At 42.2% G+C, this 17,817-nt stretch overlaps 1 protein-coding gene across 2 annotated transcripts in view; it reads right to left on the bottom strand.

The window, feature by feature from the left end:
- The window catches only part of LOC128231602 (mucin-16-like), a 154,468-nt gene that overhangs the window by 41,685 nt on the left and 94,966 nt on the right, over nt 1-17,817 (bottom strand). For both annotated transcript variants that reach the window (XM_052944633.1, XM_052944639.1), the window contains 7 exons: nt 14,640-16,611; nt 14,316-14,481; nt 13,589-13,715; nt 9,922-12,412; nt 9,599-9,764; nt 8,865-8,991; nt 4,059-7,301 (listed from right to left, as the gene is read on the bottom strand). In XM_052944633.1, coding sequence (XP_052800593.1) covers nt 4,059-7,301; nt 8,865-8,991; nt 9,599-9,764; nt 9,922-12,412; nt 13,589-13,715; nt 14,316-14,481; nt 14,640-16,611 — 8,292 coding nt within the window. The remainder of the gene's footprint in view (nt 1-4,058; nt 7,302-8,864; nt 8,992-9,598; nt 9,765-9,921; nt 12,413-13,588; nt 13,716-14,315; nt 14,482-14,639; nt 16,612-17,817) is intronic.

Raw genomic sequence — 17,817 nt, forward strand, 5'->3', positions numbered from 1 at the left:
TGTTAAAGATTATAAAGGTAAAACGCTATCACCAATATCCTATTTATGTTATATCTGATTTGAACCTCTATATTAAATTGTCTTTAATATGCACCTCAATGTGTGTCTGTTGTACATGTATTTGATAGAAGAAAAGTATTGCCTTGACTTGATCGCTTCTGTTGTTTGTGATATGCGAAATAATGTTACTTTGATCCATTCGGAGCTCCTCGGCCATTTTTTCAAAAACAACCTCGGATGTATGCCGGTACATCTGTTGAAGTAGTCCGTATTTTTTTTAATAAAAGCATTAATTAAATGTAGTGTTTAAGAGTTGTATTCATTGCTCTCAGTTTAAATTGATCGCCAGTGAAGTGTATTATTGCAAACATAATTACGATTCCCAAGAGTTAAGTCATAAATTTTAACTACTAAATAAGATTACTACGCGATCTATTTGCAGCGGACTTAAACGTACCACTTTTTAAGTACGTAAACCGTCCATATACATCCGAGGTTGTTTTTGAAAAAATGGCCGAGGAGCTCCGAATGACTTTGATCAGGCTTACCGTTTACGTTTTTACTTTATTCAGGATTGTTGGGATATGAGTGAGGTTTGTGCACGTAAACTGGTTTAAACCCCCAGTAATTTTACATTTTACTGACCGTTCCAAGGTGGTACCTAACACTTCTTGATAGACATACCTGGTAGTTATATATAGAATATATGCACTGTTTTGTTTGTCAAGTTTTGTGCTCTTGTTCCATGTTTCTTGTTTGTGATATTTTGGTGCCCTTTGTCTTTGGTGTTAACCCTGTGCCATTAAACGAAGTAGTGATATACCCTGATATAGGTCATTTGATTTGGTACGGAATACCGGTTCTCAAAAAAAAAGTTTGCCTACCTAACTATCCTATATGTTAATGGAGATGTAAGGGGAATAATTATTGTTTTGGCCTAATTGCGAAAGCCTAGTCTCATTTGAAAGGTGGAATAAGTAGGGAGCAATTTTGGCTTTAAATGATTTCAAAATTTATCATTTAACGCTAAATTTTAGTTTCGTGCTCATTGGTCGTTCAATAAAATGCATCCGTGATATCTGCCGTTCCCATTGGTCTTTCAATAAAGTGCATCCGTGATATCTTCCGTTCCCATTGGACATTCATTAGGGCGTATACGACATTTCTTCCAAAACCATTGGTTTCCTTCTTGTGAAGTGGCTTTTGTATATTTTAGCGAAACTTGTGAATTATTTTTCCTAGTTTTTTTAAATTGTATCCATGTTTTTAAAGATGCAGGCAAGTAAGATAACCTCGTAGTTTCCACAGATATAGCAATTGTTAACACAATATCTGAGAGAACAGCGAGGTCATAAGACTGCCTAGTAGCTGGATCACCATGATTTCAGATACCGACGGAGGTAAGAAATCTCGCTCCTCATCTGCTTGTCTAAATAAGCGCACTCGTTTCTCATTCTCAAGTTATCACGATCGCTTCCCAACTTTGTTGCCAACATCGCGTATGTGTCCAACTTAGCAGCGTATTCACTCCTCAGTTACGTGTCCAATTAAGCGCACTCGATTTCTCAACTATCAACCATGCGTCCAAGTGAGCGCGCTCGCTTCTCTTTTTTGCGTCCAGGGTGAGCGTTTGTGAGTTTGACTTGTTGTAATTAAGCCAGATATTTGGTTATCTGATTTGTTCATCAATGGAAGACCACGCTCTCGCGTAACGAATTGCCAACGAGAGTGATAATTTAATGATCGTACACCTCTATTCATATTCATTCTAGAAAAAACAAACCCGCCTTTAAACAATTGCGTTGTGCCTAGAAACTACATGGTAAACTATGAGTCTTGTTTTCTAATTCAACGAAACGAACATTGTATAATTTTACACGAAACTAAATAAATCTATCCGAAACTGATTTGTTGTAACATTTCTTTATCGATTACTTTCCAGACAATAGTTCCATTAAACTATTGCCATGACAACCTGCCCCGAGGTCAGTTATTGCAAACACATTCACGTTATCAAACGATTTTGTTTTCTATCCTTATTCTAATACACCTCGCCCATCTCCAAAAGGAACATCTCCAAAAGGAACACATCGCCTATCTCCAGAAGGAACACATCGCCCATCTCCAAAAGGAACATCTCCAAAAGGAACACATCGCCTATCTCCAAAAGGAACACCTCACCCATCTCCAAAAGGAACATCTCCAAAAGGAACACATCGCCTATCTCCAAAAGGAACACCTCACCCATCTCCAAAAGGAACATCTCCAAAAGGAACACATCGCCTATCTCCAAAAGAAACACATCGCCCATCTCCAAAAGGAACATCTCCAAAAGGAACACATCGCCTATCTCCAAAAGGAACACATCGCCCATCTCCAAAAGGAACACCTCGCCCATCTCCAAAAGGAACACATCGCCCATCTCCAAAAGGAACACATCGCCCATCTCCAAAAGGAACACCTCGCCCATCTCCAAAAGGAACACCTTGCCCATCTCCAAAAGGAACACCTCGGCCATCTCCAAAAGGAACACATCGCCCATCTCCAAAAGAAACACCTCGCCCATCTCCGAAAGGAACACCTCGCCCATCTCCAAAAGGAACACTCCAAAAGGAACACATCGCCCATCTCAAAAAGGAACACATCGCCCATCTCCAAAAGGAACACATCGCCCATCTCCAAAAGAAACACCTCGGCCATCTCCAAAAGGAACACCTCGGCCATCTCCACCTTACAACGAGCATCGGATGTGTTCCGGTGCACGTGTAAGTAGTTCGTAAAATTTATGATATCATTGCAAAGTCCAAATTGATTGACACTGAAGTGTATACTTGCATAAAACATTAAGATCCTTATGAGTAAAATCATTTGGTTAAACTGCTTAATTTGAATAACTACACGATCTACTTGCAGCGTAGTAAATGTAAAGATTTCTGACAATGTCAGTAGTTAATACACACGAGGTGCTCCGATTGCTTCCACGATATCAACAAGTCTCATTTTGCTACATGTTTAACCACACCATTTCAGAAGTGCCTACTTATTGTTACATGCCCTTTTCATTTTAACTAACACGTGACAGTGAATCAAATCATTTTTTACCATCACAGACCATTTGCTTGCTTCCACATTTATACGTTTTGTAGCTGAATGGTTTTTGCTTTCAAAACAGGCTGAACATGCTGAATCTTCTTGATATACTTAATATTGTTTACATTTTCACCGCGTTGTTTGCCCTCATACACCGGAAATGGTAATTTTACCGAAAACACAATGGTTACGTTCAACTATATTTTATTTATTTTTTCTTTCAAACGTTGTTAAATTTTTAATACACAAGTGGAGCATTCTTCCCATATATAGTGTTGGGTCGTGAAGCACTAGTTCAGATTGATCTTGCATGCAAAATGGTCATTTGACTATAGAATAAATAGGAAAATTATTAGGTGGTTTTTGACTTTAAAATTTTACTGCTACAAGATTTGCTTTTCAATGCCGAATTCCATTCCTTCAACTGGTTTTATTTAAGTAATGATCGCAATTTTCGTACTTTAATGCTGTTTAAACGTAGCAAAGGACGCGAGAAATTTCCTTGAATTTATTTCCTTATAAAATTATTATTTTTGCTTACATTTATTTATCTATTTATTTATCTATTTATTTATTTATTTATTATTAATTTTATTTATTTATTTATTTATTTATTTATTTATTTATTTATTTATTTATTTATTTATTTATTATTTTTATTTATTTATTTATTTATTTATTTATTTATTTATTTATTTATTATTTATTTATTTATTTATTTATTTATTTATTTATTTATTTATTTATTTATTTTGAAGAGTTTGAGACACGCACATGGCATAATTTTAAAGCTGCTGCAATTTAGTAGGGGCTAACACTCAGTCGGTTTGAATTTATTTTGGAATTTCCTACTGAATAAGATATTACTTCCTAATAAACTCTAACCTATACAAAGGACTATGCAAATGTTAATATTAAGGGAAAAAACAATATAATTAACTTTAATTAACAAGAAATTGTATACGTGCCTGTTGTGGATGGGGATGTTGATTCGGTTGTTGTTGTTGTAGGTGACGAAGTAGTGGTCAGTGTTGTGGTCGGTGACGACGTTGTTGTCGGTGAAGACGTTGTGGTATGTGAAGATGTTGTTGTAGGTGAAGATGTTGTCGTCGGTGACGATGTTGTTGTCGGTGACGAAGTTGTCGTCGGTGATGACGTTGTCGTCGGTGACGATGTTGTGGTTGGTGACGAAGTTGTTGTCGGTGAAGACGTTGTGGTCGTCGGTGACGATGTTGTGGTTGGTGACGACGTTGTCGTTTGTGACGAGGTTGTCGTCGGTGATGACGTTGTCGTCGGTGAAGACGTTGTTGTCGGTGAAGACGTTGTCGTCAATGACGATGTTGTTGTCGGAGATGACGTTGTCGTTGGTGAAGACGTTGTGGTCGATGACGACGTTGTGGTAGGTGACGACGTTGTTGTTGGTGAAGACGTTGTGGTCGGTGACGACGTTGTTGTTGGTGACGACGTTGTAGTCGGTGACGACGTTGTCGTCGATGACAATGTTGTGGTCGGTGACAACGTTGTTGTCGGTGAAGACGTCGTGGTCGTCGGTGACGATGTTGTGGTTGGTGACGACGTTGATGTCGGTGAAGACGTTGTGGTCGGTGATGATGTTGTCGTCGGTGATGACGTTGTTGTCGGTGATGACGTTGTCGTCGGTGACGACGTTGTGGTCGGTGACGACGTTGTGGTCGGTGACGATGTTGTGGTCGGTGACGACGTTGTTGTAGGTGATGATGTTGTGGTCGGTGACGAAGTTGTTGTCGGTGACGACGTTGTCGTCGGTGACGACGTTGTGGTCGGTGACGACGTTGTGGTCGGTGACGACGTTGTGGTCGTTGACGACGTTGTTGTCGGTGAAGACGTTGTTGTCGGTGACGATGTTGTTGTTGTTAACGACGTTGTGGTCGGTGACGATGTTGTTGTCGGTGACGACGTTGTGGTCGTTGACGACGTTGTTGTCGGTGAAGACGTTGTTGTCGGTGACGATGTTGTTGTTGTTAACGACGTTGTGGTCGGTGACGATGTTGTTGTCGGTGACGACGTTGTTGTAGGTGAAGATGTTGTGGTCGGTGACGAAGTTGTTGTCGGTGATGACGTTGTTGTCGGTGACGACGTTGTGGTCGGTGACGACGTTGTTGTCGGTGAAGACGTTGTGGTCGGTGACGATGTTGTGGTCGGTGACGAGGTTGTCGTCGGTGACGACGTTGTTGTTGTTGACGACGTTGTGGTCGGTGACGATGTTGTTGTCGGTGACGTGGTTGTTGTAGGTGAAGATGTTGTGGTCGGTGATGATGTTGTTGTCGGTGATGATGTTGTAGTAGATGAAGACGTTGTGGTCGGTGACGAGGTTGTAGTCGGTGACGACGTTGTCGTCGGTGAAGACGTTGTGGTTGGTGAAGACGTTGTTGTCGATGTAGACGTTGTGGTCGGTGACGACGTTGTTGTTGGTGAAGACGTTGTGGTATGTGAAGATGTTGTTGTAGGTGAAGATGTTGTCGTCGGTGACGATGTTGTCGTCGGTGACGATGTTGTCGTCGGTGACGACGTTGTGGTCGGTGACGATGTTGTTGTTGGTGATGATGTAGTGGTCGGTGACGATGTTGTTGTCGATGTAGACGTTGTGGTCGGTGCCGACGTTGTTGTTGGTGAAGACGTTGTGGTATGTGAAGATGTTGTTGTAGGTGAAGATGTTGTCGTCGGTGACGATGTTGTCGTCGGTGACGATGTTGTCGTCGGTGACGACGTTGTGGTCGGTGACGATGTTGTTGTTGGTGATGATGTAGTGGTCGGTGACGATGTTGTGGTCGGTGACGATGTTGTTGTCGGTGACGACGTTGTGGTCGGTGACGAGGTTGTTGTTGGTGATGATGTAGTTGTTGGTGACGATGTTGTGGTCGGTGACGATGTTGTTGTCGGTGAAGATGTTGTGGTCGGAGAAGACGTTGTGGTCGGTGACGACGTAGTAGTCTGTGACGACGTTGTTGACGGTGACGACGTACTGGTCGATGACGACGTTGTTGTCGGTGACGACGTTGTTGTCGGTGACGTTGTGGTCGGTGACGACGTTGTGGTCGGTGACGACGTTGTTGTCGGTGAAGACGTTGTTGTCGGTGACGTCGTTGTTGTCGGTGAAGACGTTGTGGTCGGTGACGACGTTGTGGTCGATGACGACGTTGTGGTCGGTGACGACGTTGTGGTCGGTGACGATGTTGTAGTCGGTGACGACGTTGTTGTAGGTGATGATGTTGTGGTCGGTGACGACGTTGTTGTCGGCGATGACGTTGTCGTCGGTGACGACGTTGTGGTCGGTGACGACGTTGTTGTTGTTGACGACGTTGTGGTCGTTGACGACGTTGTTGTCGGTGAAGACGTTGTTGTCGGTGACGATGTTGTTGTTGTTAACGACGTTGTGGTCGGTGACGATGTTGTTGTCGGTGACGACGTTGTTGTAGGTGAAGATGTTGTGGTCGGTGACGAAGTTGTTGTCGGTGATGACGTTGTTGTCGGTGACGACGTTGTGGTCGGTGACGACGTTGTTGTAGGTGAAGATGTTGTGGTCGGTGACGAAGATGTTGTCGGTGATGACGTTGTTGTAGGTGATGATGTTGTGGTCGGTGACGACGTTGTCGTCGGTGACGACGTTGTTGTTGTTGACGACGTTGTGGTCGGTGACGATGATGTAGTAGATGAAGACGTTGTGGTCGGTGACGAGGTTGTAGTCGGTGACGACGTTGTAGTCGGTGACGACGTTGTCGTCGGTGAAGACGTTGTTGTTGGTGAAGACGTTGTTGTCGATATAGACGTTGTGGTCGGTGACGACGTTGTTGTTGGTGAAGACGTTGTGGTATGTGAAGATGTTGTTGTAGGTGAAGATGTTGTCGTCGGTGACGATGTTGTCGTCGGTGACGATGTTGTTGTCGGTGACGACGTTGTGGTCGGTGAGGATGTTGTTGTTGGTGATGATGTAGTGGTCGGTGACGATGTTGTGGTCGGTGACGATGTTGTTGTCGGTGAAGATGTTGTGGTCGGAGAAGACGTTGTGGTAGGTGATGACGTTGTTGTCGGTGACGTTGCTGTTGTTGTTGTTGTCGGTGACGTTGTTGTTGTCGATGTAGTCTCTGAGAATGTTGTGTATGATGTGGTAGTTGACGTTGATTCAGATATATATGGCGTCACTGTTGGTAAAGTTGTTCCACTGCCAGACGTTACTAAAGATAAAAAAAAAAATTTGATTATATTGATATACAAAATAAGAAAACCTCAAATAATTTGCTCACTTTTTCCCCAATAATCCTGAGATTTGCAACGGAAACAGCAAAATTAATGCAATTACCTGCATGGGCCATCATCGATCAGGAAGTACAAACACTTTCGCGAAAGAATTATCAACGGTTTTAGAGATATGATGTCAAATATTTCGATATCCATCGATTTTATTTTGACATATAGTTTATCGGATCGTTATATTATGAGAACATTCCTTAACCTTTAAAAAATTTCAAGCAAAGCTTTCTGAAAGTAATTTTACATCTTATTTAATGAATCAAAATACAGCTTTGTGTCCGTTTCTTTGTTTTGATATACGAAAAGTATATTTTATTGGGACTGTGTAAATGACGGTGTTGGACTCATTTATAAATCAACCTCTTTGAACCATTGGAATTTACAATTTAAGCTGGGAAAAGCAGTCCGTTGCTGTAAACAATAGAGATGTCACTATTCACTTGCGGTCAAGCTTTACATATCTCTAAAGATATTGCTTATAGCTTACACGAATCTCATAAAGACTTCTTCATCAAATTAACGGTCTCATAAAGAATGTTTAAGTGCAATAATTGTGTAGATTGTTTGTGGTGTATTTCTTTTGGGAGGGAAAGTTTAAGTTTGTGAAGAAGAGAAGTGGAAATCAAAGAGTGTGGAAACACGTACCCACAGGGCCGATTATCAATAACGGCATGAATCTAAGTTACCCCATAGCCAATAATCAATAACGGCATGAATCTAAGTAACCCCATGGCAGATAACCCCATGGCCGATAATCAAAAAACGACTTGAATCTAAGTTACCCACAGGGCCAATAATCAATAACGACTTGAATCTAAGTTACCCACATGGCCGATAATCAATAACGACTTGAATCTAAGTTACCTACAGGGCCGATAATCAATAACGACTTGAATCTAAGTTACCCCATGGCCGATAATCAATAACGACTTGAATCTAAGTATGACGGTAACGTTTAACTAAGGTTTACTTTGGCTTAGTATTCGTGTAATATTAAATTGTTTCAATTCGCTGTTACATTAGTATTAGTATCCAGTTAAAGGTCATTAAATTGATTATTTACCATTGCACACACGAAGATCCATTTTGAAGGACCATACATTGGACTGCGTTCCCAACGTTATTGTCAATAATCACAAACGGATTGAGTCTAACTTTAAGACTCAGACTCAGAAAAGAAAACAAATGTTGTTCGAATGTTAAAATACGTGCATAGATGATAAAAATTGCTGTATCAGTATCAAATTACAGTCAGGCACAATTTCATATTAATATAAGCTATATTAAAGATAATTTGAAACATTTTACTAATTAGTTTTCTGAGTCTAAGTCTTAAACTCAGATTAAGGACGATAGTTAATGCCGACCATGGTGTCGTTTATCATAGGTGTACTTTGCCTAAGTAATCCTGTGATAGTTAATTGTTTTTAATCACCTGTAATATAAGTATTAAAATCCAGTAACAGGTCATTAAATTGATTATTTACCATTGCAAACACGTAGATCCAATTTGAAGGACCCTACATCGGAGGACGAAACCAACGTTATTGTCAATATTACGGCGTCAACATTCACTGCATCTTTGAACTTTGCCATGTCCGAACTATCGTACGTCTGTAAATAAAAATTCGCATTTACAATTACAACAACTATTAATTTATTTCCGAATTTCCACCAGAGTATGTGTCAGAGGATATGTCAAATAGAATTTAATATTTTAGTTCATACCTGTTTAACTTACGTCTAGATATTGCATAATTTAAGCTTAAAATTGAAACCAGCATTAAAACGTATTAAACACTGTGTTTTCTGATCCGTATCACACAGTAGCCTAGCGCGCATGCGCAAATTCTATTTCGTAATCATACTCGACCGAAATAGGACGTTTTGTCGTCGAATTACAACTCTATTGTAAAGAAAACTATATTTATTTTTTGGTTTAAAAAAAAACACATATGACATGACATTAAAGAATTACTGCGGTAGTCAATTTATATGTGGAATTGTATCCTATTTCGTTGCTTGTGTAGAAAACAACATCGCGTTCAACTTTCGGTCTCGCGCGATACGAACATTTTGCAAGCAACTCGAAGTGATACAACCTAACAGATCAACCCACTAACATAATAACCCTAGTTTACCTAGAGAAACAACTGCACTTTCAACAATAGGAATATAAAACATTTACAAACAAAATAATTATGATTAATAATGGTCTTACTGTTTCTTCAGAAGTTGTCCCATTGGATATAAACTTCACGCTAAAGGTATCAATATTCTGATCGTCTATCAGATCAGCTCGACCCACTTGCATGGCGGGAATAAGCACAATGGTTATTGTAACCGTATTTGCAGTAACAACAAATGGTCCGGTGGTTGAATTTCCCCTTAAAGAAAGAAAGCAAACACATTTTACGGTACAAATCAAAAGCGCTAGTTGCTTTTAATCATGTAAAGATAAATTCTTCTTACAGCAATTACCACTCTTACAAAAAGAAATACATCTACTTTTAGTTGAACGAAAACAGTACTTCAAATACATACCGAAGGTTTTCAATGTCTGATGGACTTGCGACCTGACCCTCAACTGTAATGTTCTCCGAAGGTGTTATATCTTCATCATCCATCCCTTTAGTCTCTTGACACGGCCAATTATATGACGTTGTAGTCGGTGACGACGTTGTTGTCGGTGACGACGTTGTTGTCGGTGACGACGTTGTTGTCGGTGACGATGTTGTGGTCGGTGATGATGTTGTGGTCGGTGACGACGTTGTAGTCGGTGACGATGTTGTGGTCGGTGAAGACGTTGTTGTTGGTGACGATGTTGTGGTCGGTGACGATGTTGTTGTCGGTGAAGACGTTGTGGTCGTAGAAGACGTTGTTGTCGGTGACGAGGTTGTGGTCGGTGACGATGTTGTTGTCGGTGACGACGTTGTTGTAGGTGACGATGTTGTGGTCGGTGAAGACGTTGTTGTCGATGAAGACGTTGTGGACGGTGAAGACGTTGTTGTCGGTGAAGACGTTGTGGTAGGTGACGATGTTGTGGTCGGAGAAGACGTTGTTGTCGGTGAAGACGTTGTTGTCGGTGACGACGTTGTTGTCGGTGACGATGTTGTAGTCGGTGACGACGTTGTTGTCGGTGAAGACGTTGTAGTCGGTGAAGACGTTGTTGTCGGTGACGAGGTTGTGGTCGGTGACGATGTTGTTGTCGGTGAAGACGTTGTGGTCGGTGAAGACGTTGTTGTCGGTGACGAGGTTGTGGTCGGTGACGATGTTGTTGTCGGTGACGACGTTGTAGTCGGTGAAGACGTTGTAGTCGGTGAAGACGTTGTTGTCGGTGACGAGGTTGTGGTCGGTGACGATGTTGTTGTCGGTGAAGACGTTGTGGTCGGTGAAGACGTTGTTGTCGGTGACGAGGTTGTGGTCGGTGACGATGTTGTTGTCGATGACGACGTTGTTGTAGGTGACGATGTTGTGGTCGGTGAAGACGTTGTTGTCGATAAAGACGTTGTGGACGGCGAAGACGTTGTTGTCGGTGAAGACGTTGTTGTAGGTGACGACGTTGTGGTCTGAGAAGACGTTGTTGTCGGTGACGACGTTGTTGTCGGTGACGATGTTGTGGTCGGTGATGATGTTGTGGTCGGTGACGACGTTGTTGTCGGTGACGACGTTGTGGTCGTCGACGACGTTGTTGTTGGTGACGAGGTTGTGGTCGGTGACGACGTTGTCGTCGGTGACGATGTTGTGGTCGTTGACGACGTTGTTGTTGGTGACGAGGTTGTGGTCGGTGACGACGTTGTCGTCGGTGACGATGTTGTAGTCGGTGACGACGTTGTTGTCGGTGAAGACGTTGTGGTCGGTGACGATGTTGAAGTCGGTGACGACGTTGTCGTCGGGGAAGACGTTGTGGTCGGTGACGATGTTGTTGTCGGTGACGACGTTGTTGTCGGTGATGATGTTGTTGTCGGTGACGAAGTTGTTGTCGGTGACGATGTTGTGGTCGGTGACGAAGTTGATGTCGGTGATGACGTTGTCGTCTTTGACGAAGTTGTCGTCGGTGAAGACGTTGTCGACGATGACGATGTTGTAGTAGGTGAAGACGTTGTGGTCGGTGACGATGTTGTAGTCGGTGACGACGTTGTCGTCGGTGAAGACGTTGTCGTCGGTGAAGACGTTGTCGTCGGTGACGATGTTGTTGTCGGTGACGACGTTGTTGTCGGTGATGAAGTTGTGGTCGGTGATGACGTCGTTGTCGGTGACGAAGTTGTTGTCGGTGATGACGTTGTCGTCGGTGACGAAGTTGTGGTCGGTGATGACGTTGTCGACGGTGACGATGTGGTAGTAGGTGAAGACGTTGTGGTCGGTGACGATGTTGTAGTCGGTGACGACGTTGTCGTCGGTGAAGACGTTGTCGTCGGTGACGATGTTGTTGTCGGTGACGACGTTGTTGTCGGTGACGATGTTGTGGTCGGTGACGATGTTGTGGTCGGTGACGAAGTTGTTGTCGGTGATGACGTTGTCGTCGGTGACGAAGTTGTCGTCGGTGACGTTGTCGACGGTGACGATGTTGTAGTAGGTGACGATGTTGTGGTCGGTGATGATGTTGTAGTCGGTGAAGACGTTGTCGTCGGTGACGATGTTGTTGTCGGTGACGACGTTGTTGTCGGTGACGATGTTGTGGTCGGTGACGAAGTTGTCGTCGGTGATGACGTTGTCGACGGTGACGATGTTGTAGTAGGTGAAGACGTTGTGGTCGGTGACGATGTTGTAGTCGGTGACGACGTTGTCGTCGGTGAAGAAGTTGTCGTCGGTGACGATGTTGTGGTCGGTGAAGACGTTGTTGTCGGTGAAGACGTTGTTGTCGGTGAAGACGTTGTGGTCGGTGACGACGTTGTTGTTGGTGACGACGTTGTTGTCGGTGACGTTGTTGTTGTCGATGTAGTTTCTGAGAAGGTTGTGTATGATGTGGTAGTTGACGTAGATTCAGATATATATGGCGTCACTGTTGGTAAAGTTGTTCCATTGCCGGACGGTACTAAAGAAAAAAACAACATTTGATTGTATTGATATACAAATTAGGAAAGCCTCAAATGCTTTGCTCACTCTTTAACCAGTAAGTCTTAATTTGCAACGTAAACAGCAAAATTGATGGGCAAAAACCTGCATGTGCCATGATCGATCAGGATGTTCGAACACTTTCGCCAAAGGAGTTTTAAATATCAACAGTTTTAGAGATATGTGATTTTTAATATTTCGATATCCATCGATTGTATTGTTGACATATAGTTTATCGGATCCTGATATTAATAAAATATCCTTAACTTTTTTATTTTTTCAATCAAAGCTTTCTGAAAAGTAATTATTTATCTTATTTAATGAAGCAAAATACAACTTTGTATTCGTTTCTTTTGTTTTAATATACGAAAAGTTCATTAATTAGGATTGTGTGAATCACGGTGTTGGACTTAATTATAACTCAACCTCTCTGAAACATTTGAATTTACAATTTAAAGCTAGGAAAAGCAGTCCGTTACTGTAAACATCAAATATGTGACTATACACTTGCGGTTAAGCTTAAAATATTTCTAAAGATATTGCTTATAGCTTACACGAATCTCGTAATGTCTTCTTTATCAAATTCACATCATAAAGAATGTTTAAGTGCAATAAATGTGTGGCTTTTTTGTGGTATATTCCTTTTTTGGAGGGAAATTTGAAGTTTGTGAAGGAGAGAAGAGAAAATCAAAGAATGTCGAAAGACGTTCCCCCAGGGCCGATAATCATTAAAGGCTTGAATCTAAGTTACCCCCAGGGCCGATAATCAATAAAGGCTTGAATCTAAGTTACCCCCAGGGCCGATAATCAATAAAGGCTTGAATCTAAGTTACCCCCAGGGCCGATAATCAATAACCGTTTGAATCTAAGTTACCCCCAGGGCCGATAATCAATAACCGCTTGAATCTAAGTTATCCCAGGGCCGATAATCAATAACGGCTTGAATCTAAGTTACCCCCAGGGCCGATAATCAATAACGGCTTAAATCTAAGTTACCCCTCAGGGCCGATTATCAATAATGGTTTGAATGTAAGTATGACGGCAACATTAAACTAAGGTTTACTTTGGCTAAGTATTTGTGAAATATTTAATTGTTTTAATTCGCTGTTACATTAGCATTAGTATCAAGTTAAAGGTCATTAAATTGAATATTTACCATTGCAAACACGTAGATCCAATTTGAAGGACCCTACATTGGACTGCGTTCCCAACGTTATTGTCAATATTACGGCTTCAACATTCACGGCATCTTTGAACTTTGCCATGTCCGAACTATCGTACGTCTGTTAATAAAAAATCGCATTTACAATTACAACAACCATTAATTAATTTCCGAATTTCCATCAGAATATGTGTCAAAAGATATGTCAATTGAATCTCATATTTTAATTCATACCTGTTAAACTTACGTCTAGATGTTGCATTATTTAAGCATAAAATAGAAACAAGCATTAAAATGTATTAAACACTGTGTTTTCTGATCCGTATTACACAGTAGCCTAGTGCGCTTGCGCAAATTCTATTTCGTAATTATACTTCAACGAAATAGGACGTTTTGTCGTCGATTTTAACTCTATTGTAAAGAAAACTTTATTTATTTTTTCGTTTTAGAAAACACTTTACGATATAACATTAAGAATGACTACGCTAGTCAATTTATATGTGGAATTGTATCATATTTTGTTGCTTGCGTAAAAAAACATCGCGTTCATCCTTCGGTCTCCCGCGATACGACCATTTTGCAAGCAACTCGAAGTGATACAACCTAACAGATCAACCCACTAACATAATAACCCTATTTTACCTAGAGAACAACTGCACTCTCAACAATAGGAATATAAAACATTTACGAACAAAATAATTATGATTAATAATGGTCTTACTGTTTCTTCAGAAGTTGTCCCATTGGATATAAACTTCACGCTAAAGGTACTAATATTCTGATCGCCTATCAGGTCAGCTCGACCCACTTGCATGGCGGGAATAAGCACAATGGTTATTGTAACCGTATTTGCCGTAACAACAAATGGTCCGGTGGTTGAATTTCCCCTTAAAGAAAGAAAGCAAACACATTTTTACGGTACAAATCAAAAGCGCTAGTTGCTTTTAATCATGTAAAGATAAATTCTTCTCACAGCAATTACCACTCTTACAAAAAGAAATACATCTACTTTTAGTTGAACGAACACAGTACTTCAAATACATACCGAAGGTTTTCAATGGCTGATGGACTTGCGACCTGACCCTCAACTGTAATGTTCTCCGAAGGTGTTATATCTTCATCATCCATCCCTTTAGTCTCTTGACACGGCCAATTATATGACGTTGTAGTCGGTGAAGACGTTGTTGTCGGTGACGATGTTGTTGTCGGTGACGATGTTGTGGTCGGTGATGATGTTGTGGTCGGTGACGACGTTGTAGTCGGTGAAGACGTTGTAGTCGGTGAAGACGTTGTGGTCGGTGAAGACGTTGTTGTCGGTGACGATGTTGTGGTCGGTGACGATGTTGTTGTCGGTGACGACGTTGTTGTAGGTGACGATGTTGTGGTCGGTGAAGACGTTGTTGTCGATGAAGACGTTGTGGTCGGAGAAGACGTTGATGTCGGTGAAGACGTTGTTGTCGGTGACGACGTTGTTGTCGGTGACGACGTTGTGGTCGGTGATGATGTTGTGGTCGGTGACGACGTTGTGGTCGTTGACGATGTTGTGGTCGGTGACGACGTTGTTGTTGGTGATGAGGCTGTGGTCGGTGTTGTGGTCGGTGACGACGTTGTTGTCGGTGAAGACGTTGTGGTTGGTGAGGATGTTGTAGTCGGTGACGATGTTGTAGTCGGTGAAGACGTTGTAGTCGGTGAAGACGTTGTTGTCGGTGACGAGGTTGTGGTCGGTGACGATGTTGTTGTCGGTGAAGACGTTGTGGTCGGTGAAGACGTTGTTGTCGGTGACGAGGTTGTGGTCGGTGACGATGTTGTTGTCGGTGACGATGTTGTTGTAGGTGACGATGTTGTGGTCGGTGAAGACGTTGTTGTCAATGAAGACGTTGTGGACGGTGAAGACGTTGTTGTCGGTGACGATGTTGTGGTCGTTGACGACGTTGTTGTTGGTGACGATGTTGTTGTCGGTGACGACGTTGTTGTCGGTGACGATGTTGTGGTCGGTGACGAAGTTGTCGTCGTTGACGATGTTGTGGCCGTTGACGAAGTTGTTGTCGGTGAAGACGTTGTAGTCGGTGAAGACGTTGTGGTCGGTGAAGACGTTGTTGTCGGTGACGATGTTGTGGTCGGTGACGATGTTGTTGTCGGTGACGACGTTGTTGTAGGTGACGATGTTGTGGTCGGTGAAGACGTTGTTGTCGATGAAGACGTTGTGGTCGGAGAAGACGTTGATGTCGGTGAAGACGTTGTTGTCGGTGACGACGTTGTTGTCGGTGACGACGTTGTGGTCGGTGACGATGTTGTGGTCGGTGACGACGTTGTGGTCGTTGACGATGTTGTGGTCGGTGACGACGTTGTTGTTGGTGACGAGGCTGTGGTCGGTGTTGTGGTCGGTGACGACGTTGTTGTCGGTGAAGACGTTGTGGTTGGTGAGGATGTTGTAGTCGGTGACGACGTTGTAGTCGGTGAAGACGTTGTAGTCGGTGAAGACGTTGTTGTCGGTGACGAGGTTGTGGTCGGTGACGATGTTGTTGTCGGTGAAGACGTTGTGGTCGGTGAAGACGTTGTTGTCGGTGACGAGGTTGTGGTCGGTGACGATGTTGTTGTCGGTGACGACGTTGTTGTAGGTGACGATGTTGTGGTCGATGAAGACGTTGTTGTCGATGAAGACGTTGTGGACGGTGAAGACGTTGTTGTCGGTGAAGACGTTGTGGTAGGTGACGACGTTGTAGTCGGAGAAGACGTTGTTGTCGGTGACGACGTTGTTGTCTGTGACGATGTTGTGGTCGGTGACGAAGTTGTCGTCGTTGACGATGTTGTGGTCGTTGACGAAGTTGTTGTCGGTGATGACGTTGTGGTCGTTGAAGACGTTGTTGTCGGTGACGAGGTTGTGGTCGATGACGATGTTGTTGTCGGTGACGACGTTGTTGTCGGTGTAGATGTTGTGGTCGGTGACGACGTTGTAGTAGTTGTCGATGTTGTTGTCGTGGTTGACAGTGTTGGTGTAGAAAATGTTGGTGTTGTTGCTAAAAATATGACGAATAATAATTAACGTAAAGCTGCAAATGGAATATATTTTACGCATTTTATACTTACACACTTTCTCCTCGTATACACAAAATATAGGGGACTAAGATGTATGCTCGTAAAGCCGTATCTCTGCCGTAAGTTAACATTGAATAATATCGAATACCTTTTATATTGCAACTCAAAAACACATTCTTCACAATTTAGCAAAATAGTTTTTCTTTGCTAAAGAGATAAACGGGGCTCTGTAAGCGTTCATGTTCAATAGCAGATTCATGGGTGGGGAGGCGCACCTGGCGCCCCCTCCCCACCCCCACAAAAAATATCCAAGTTTACTTTTCAATAAAGGAGAATGAAAGTAATAAAATACGCCAAAATGCACCATTTCGGACTAGGACCCCAACTCCCCTGCCAACAATTGAATCAAAACAAATTTCGTTTCTGAGGGAGGGGCGCAAGTAACAAGGGTACGCCCGTAAGTTACGCCCCCTCTAACGTTGAATCCTGGATTCGCCCCCTATGTCTCATTTAAAATGGTGAAGATATAGTTTTTTCCCACCTCATATATGTAGATCCAATAATTAAATCATGCTAGAAATTCTTATCTTGCCCATGGGCGAAGATAAAATGCCCGTATGGAAATCCTTTTTAATGGTCGCCAAATTGTTATTACCTCCCTTGTTGAAGACTGTTGTCTGAAGCATCATGAAAACCTTGTTTGTCTTGTGGCAATATTTAGAACGCTAATTATTTTTTTCTCGCTTCCAAATGTCAAAATAAAACAGTTTTCACGCACCTTTCAAGAAATAATGCTTTACTCTCCTTTTTAAAGACCGATTTGACTATAAACATAATATGAATCACTGTGCGCATATCCATGACAACGACGAATTATAGTATATCCATACGCAATTATTTTCACTAAGCACAAAAGAGTTCCAGCAAAAAAATACATTTTTACTTAATTTTGTTCAACTGAGGTGGGAGAAAAAGCATCTACCATAGCCGTTCGTGTAAGATAGGCTCATCCCGACCCTCGCGCAGGGTGTTTTGTGAAAACTCGGTAAACCGCGTTGAACCACAATTCATTACTTTTTTACTTCATAACATATTTACACCAATAGTTCATTATTTATACCCAAACACTTTTTAAACATACTTCCTATCATTTAAGAAAAACCTTAAAACAGTAATACTTTCTCACC

Source organism: Mya arenaria, chromosome 1, assembly GCF_026914265.1.
Source record: "Mya arenaria isolate MELC-2E11 chromosome 1, ASM2691426v1".
Lineage (NCBI taxonomy): Eukaryota > Metazoa > Mollusca > Bivalvia > Myida > Myidae > Mya > Mya arenaria.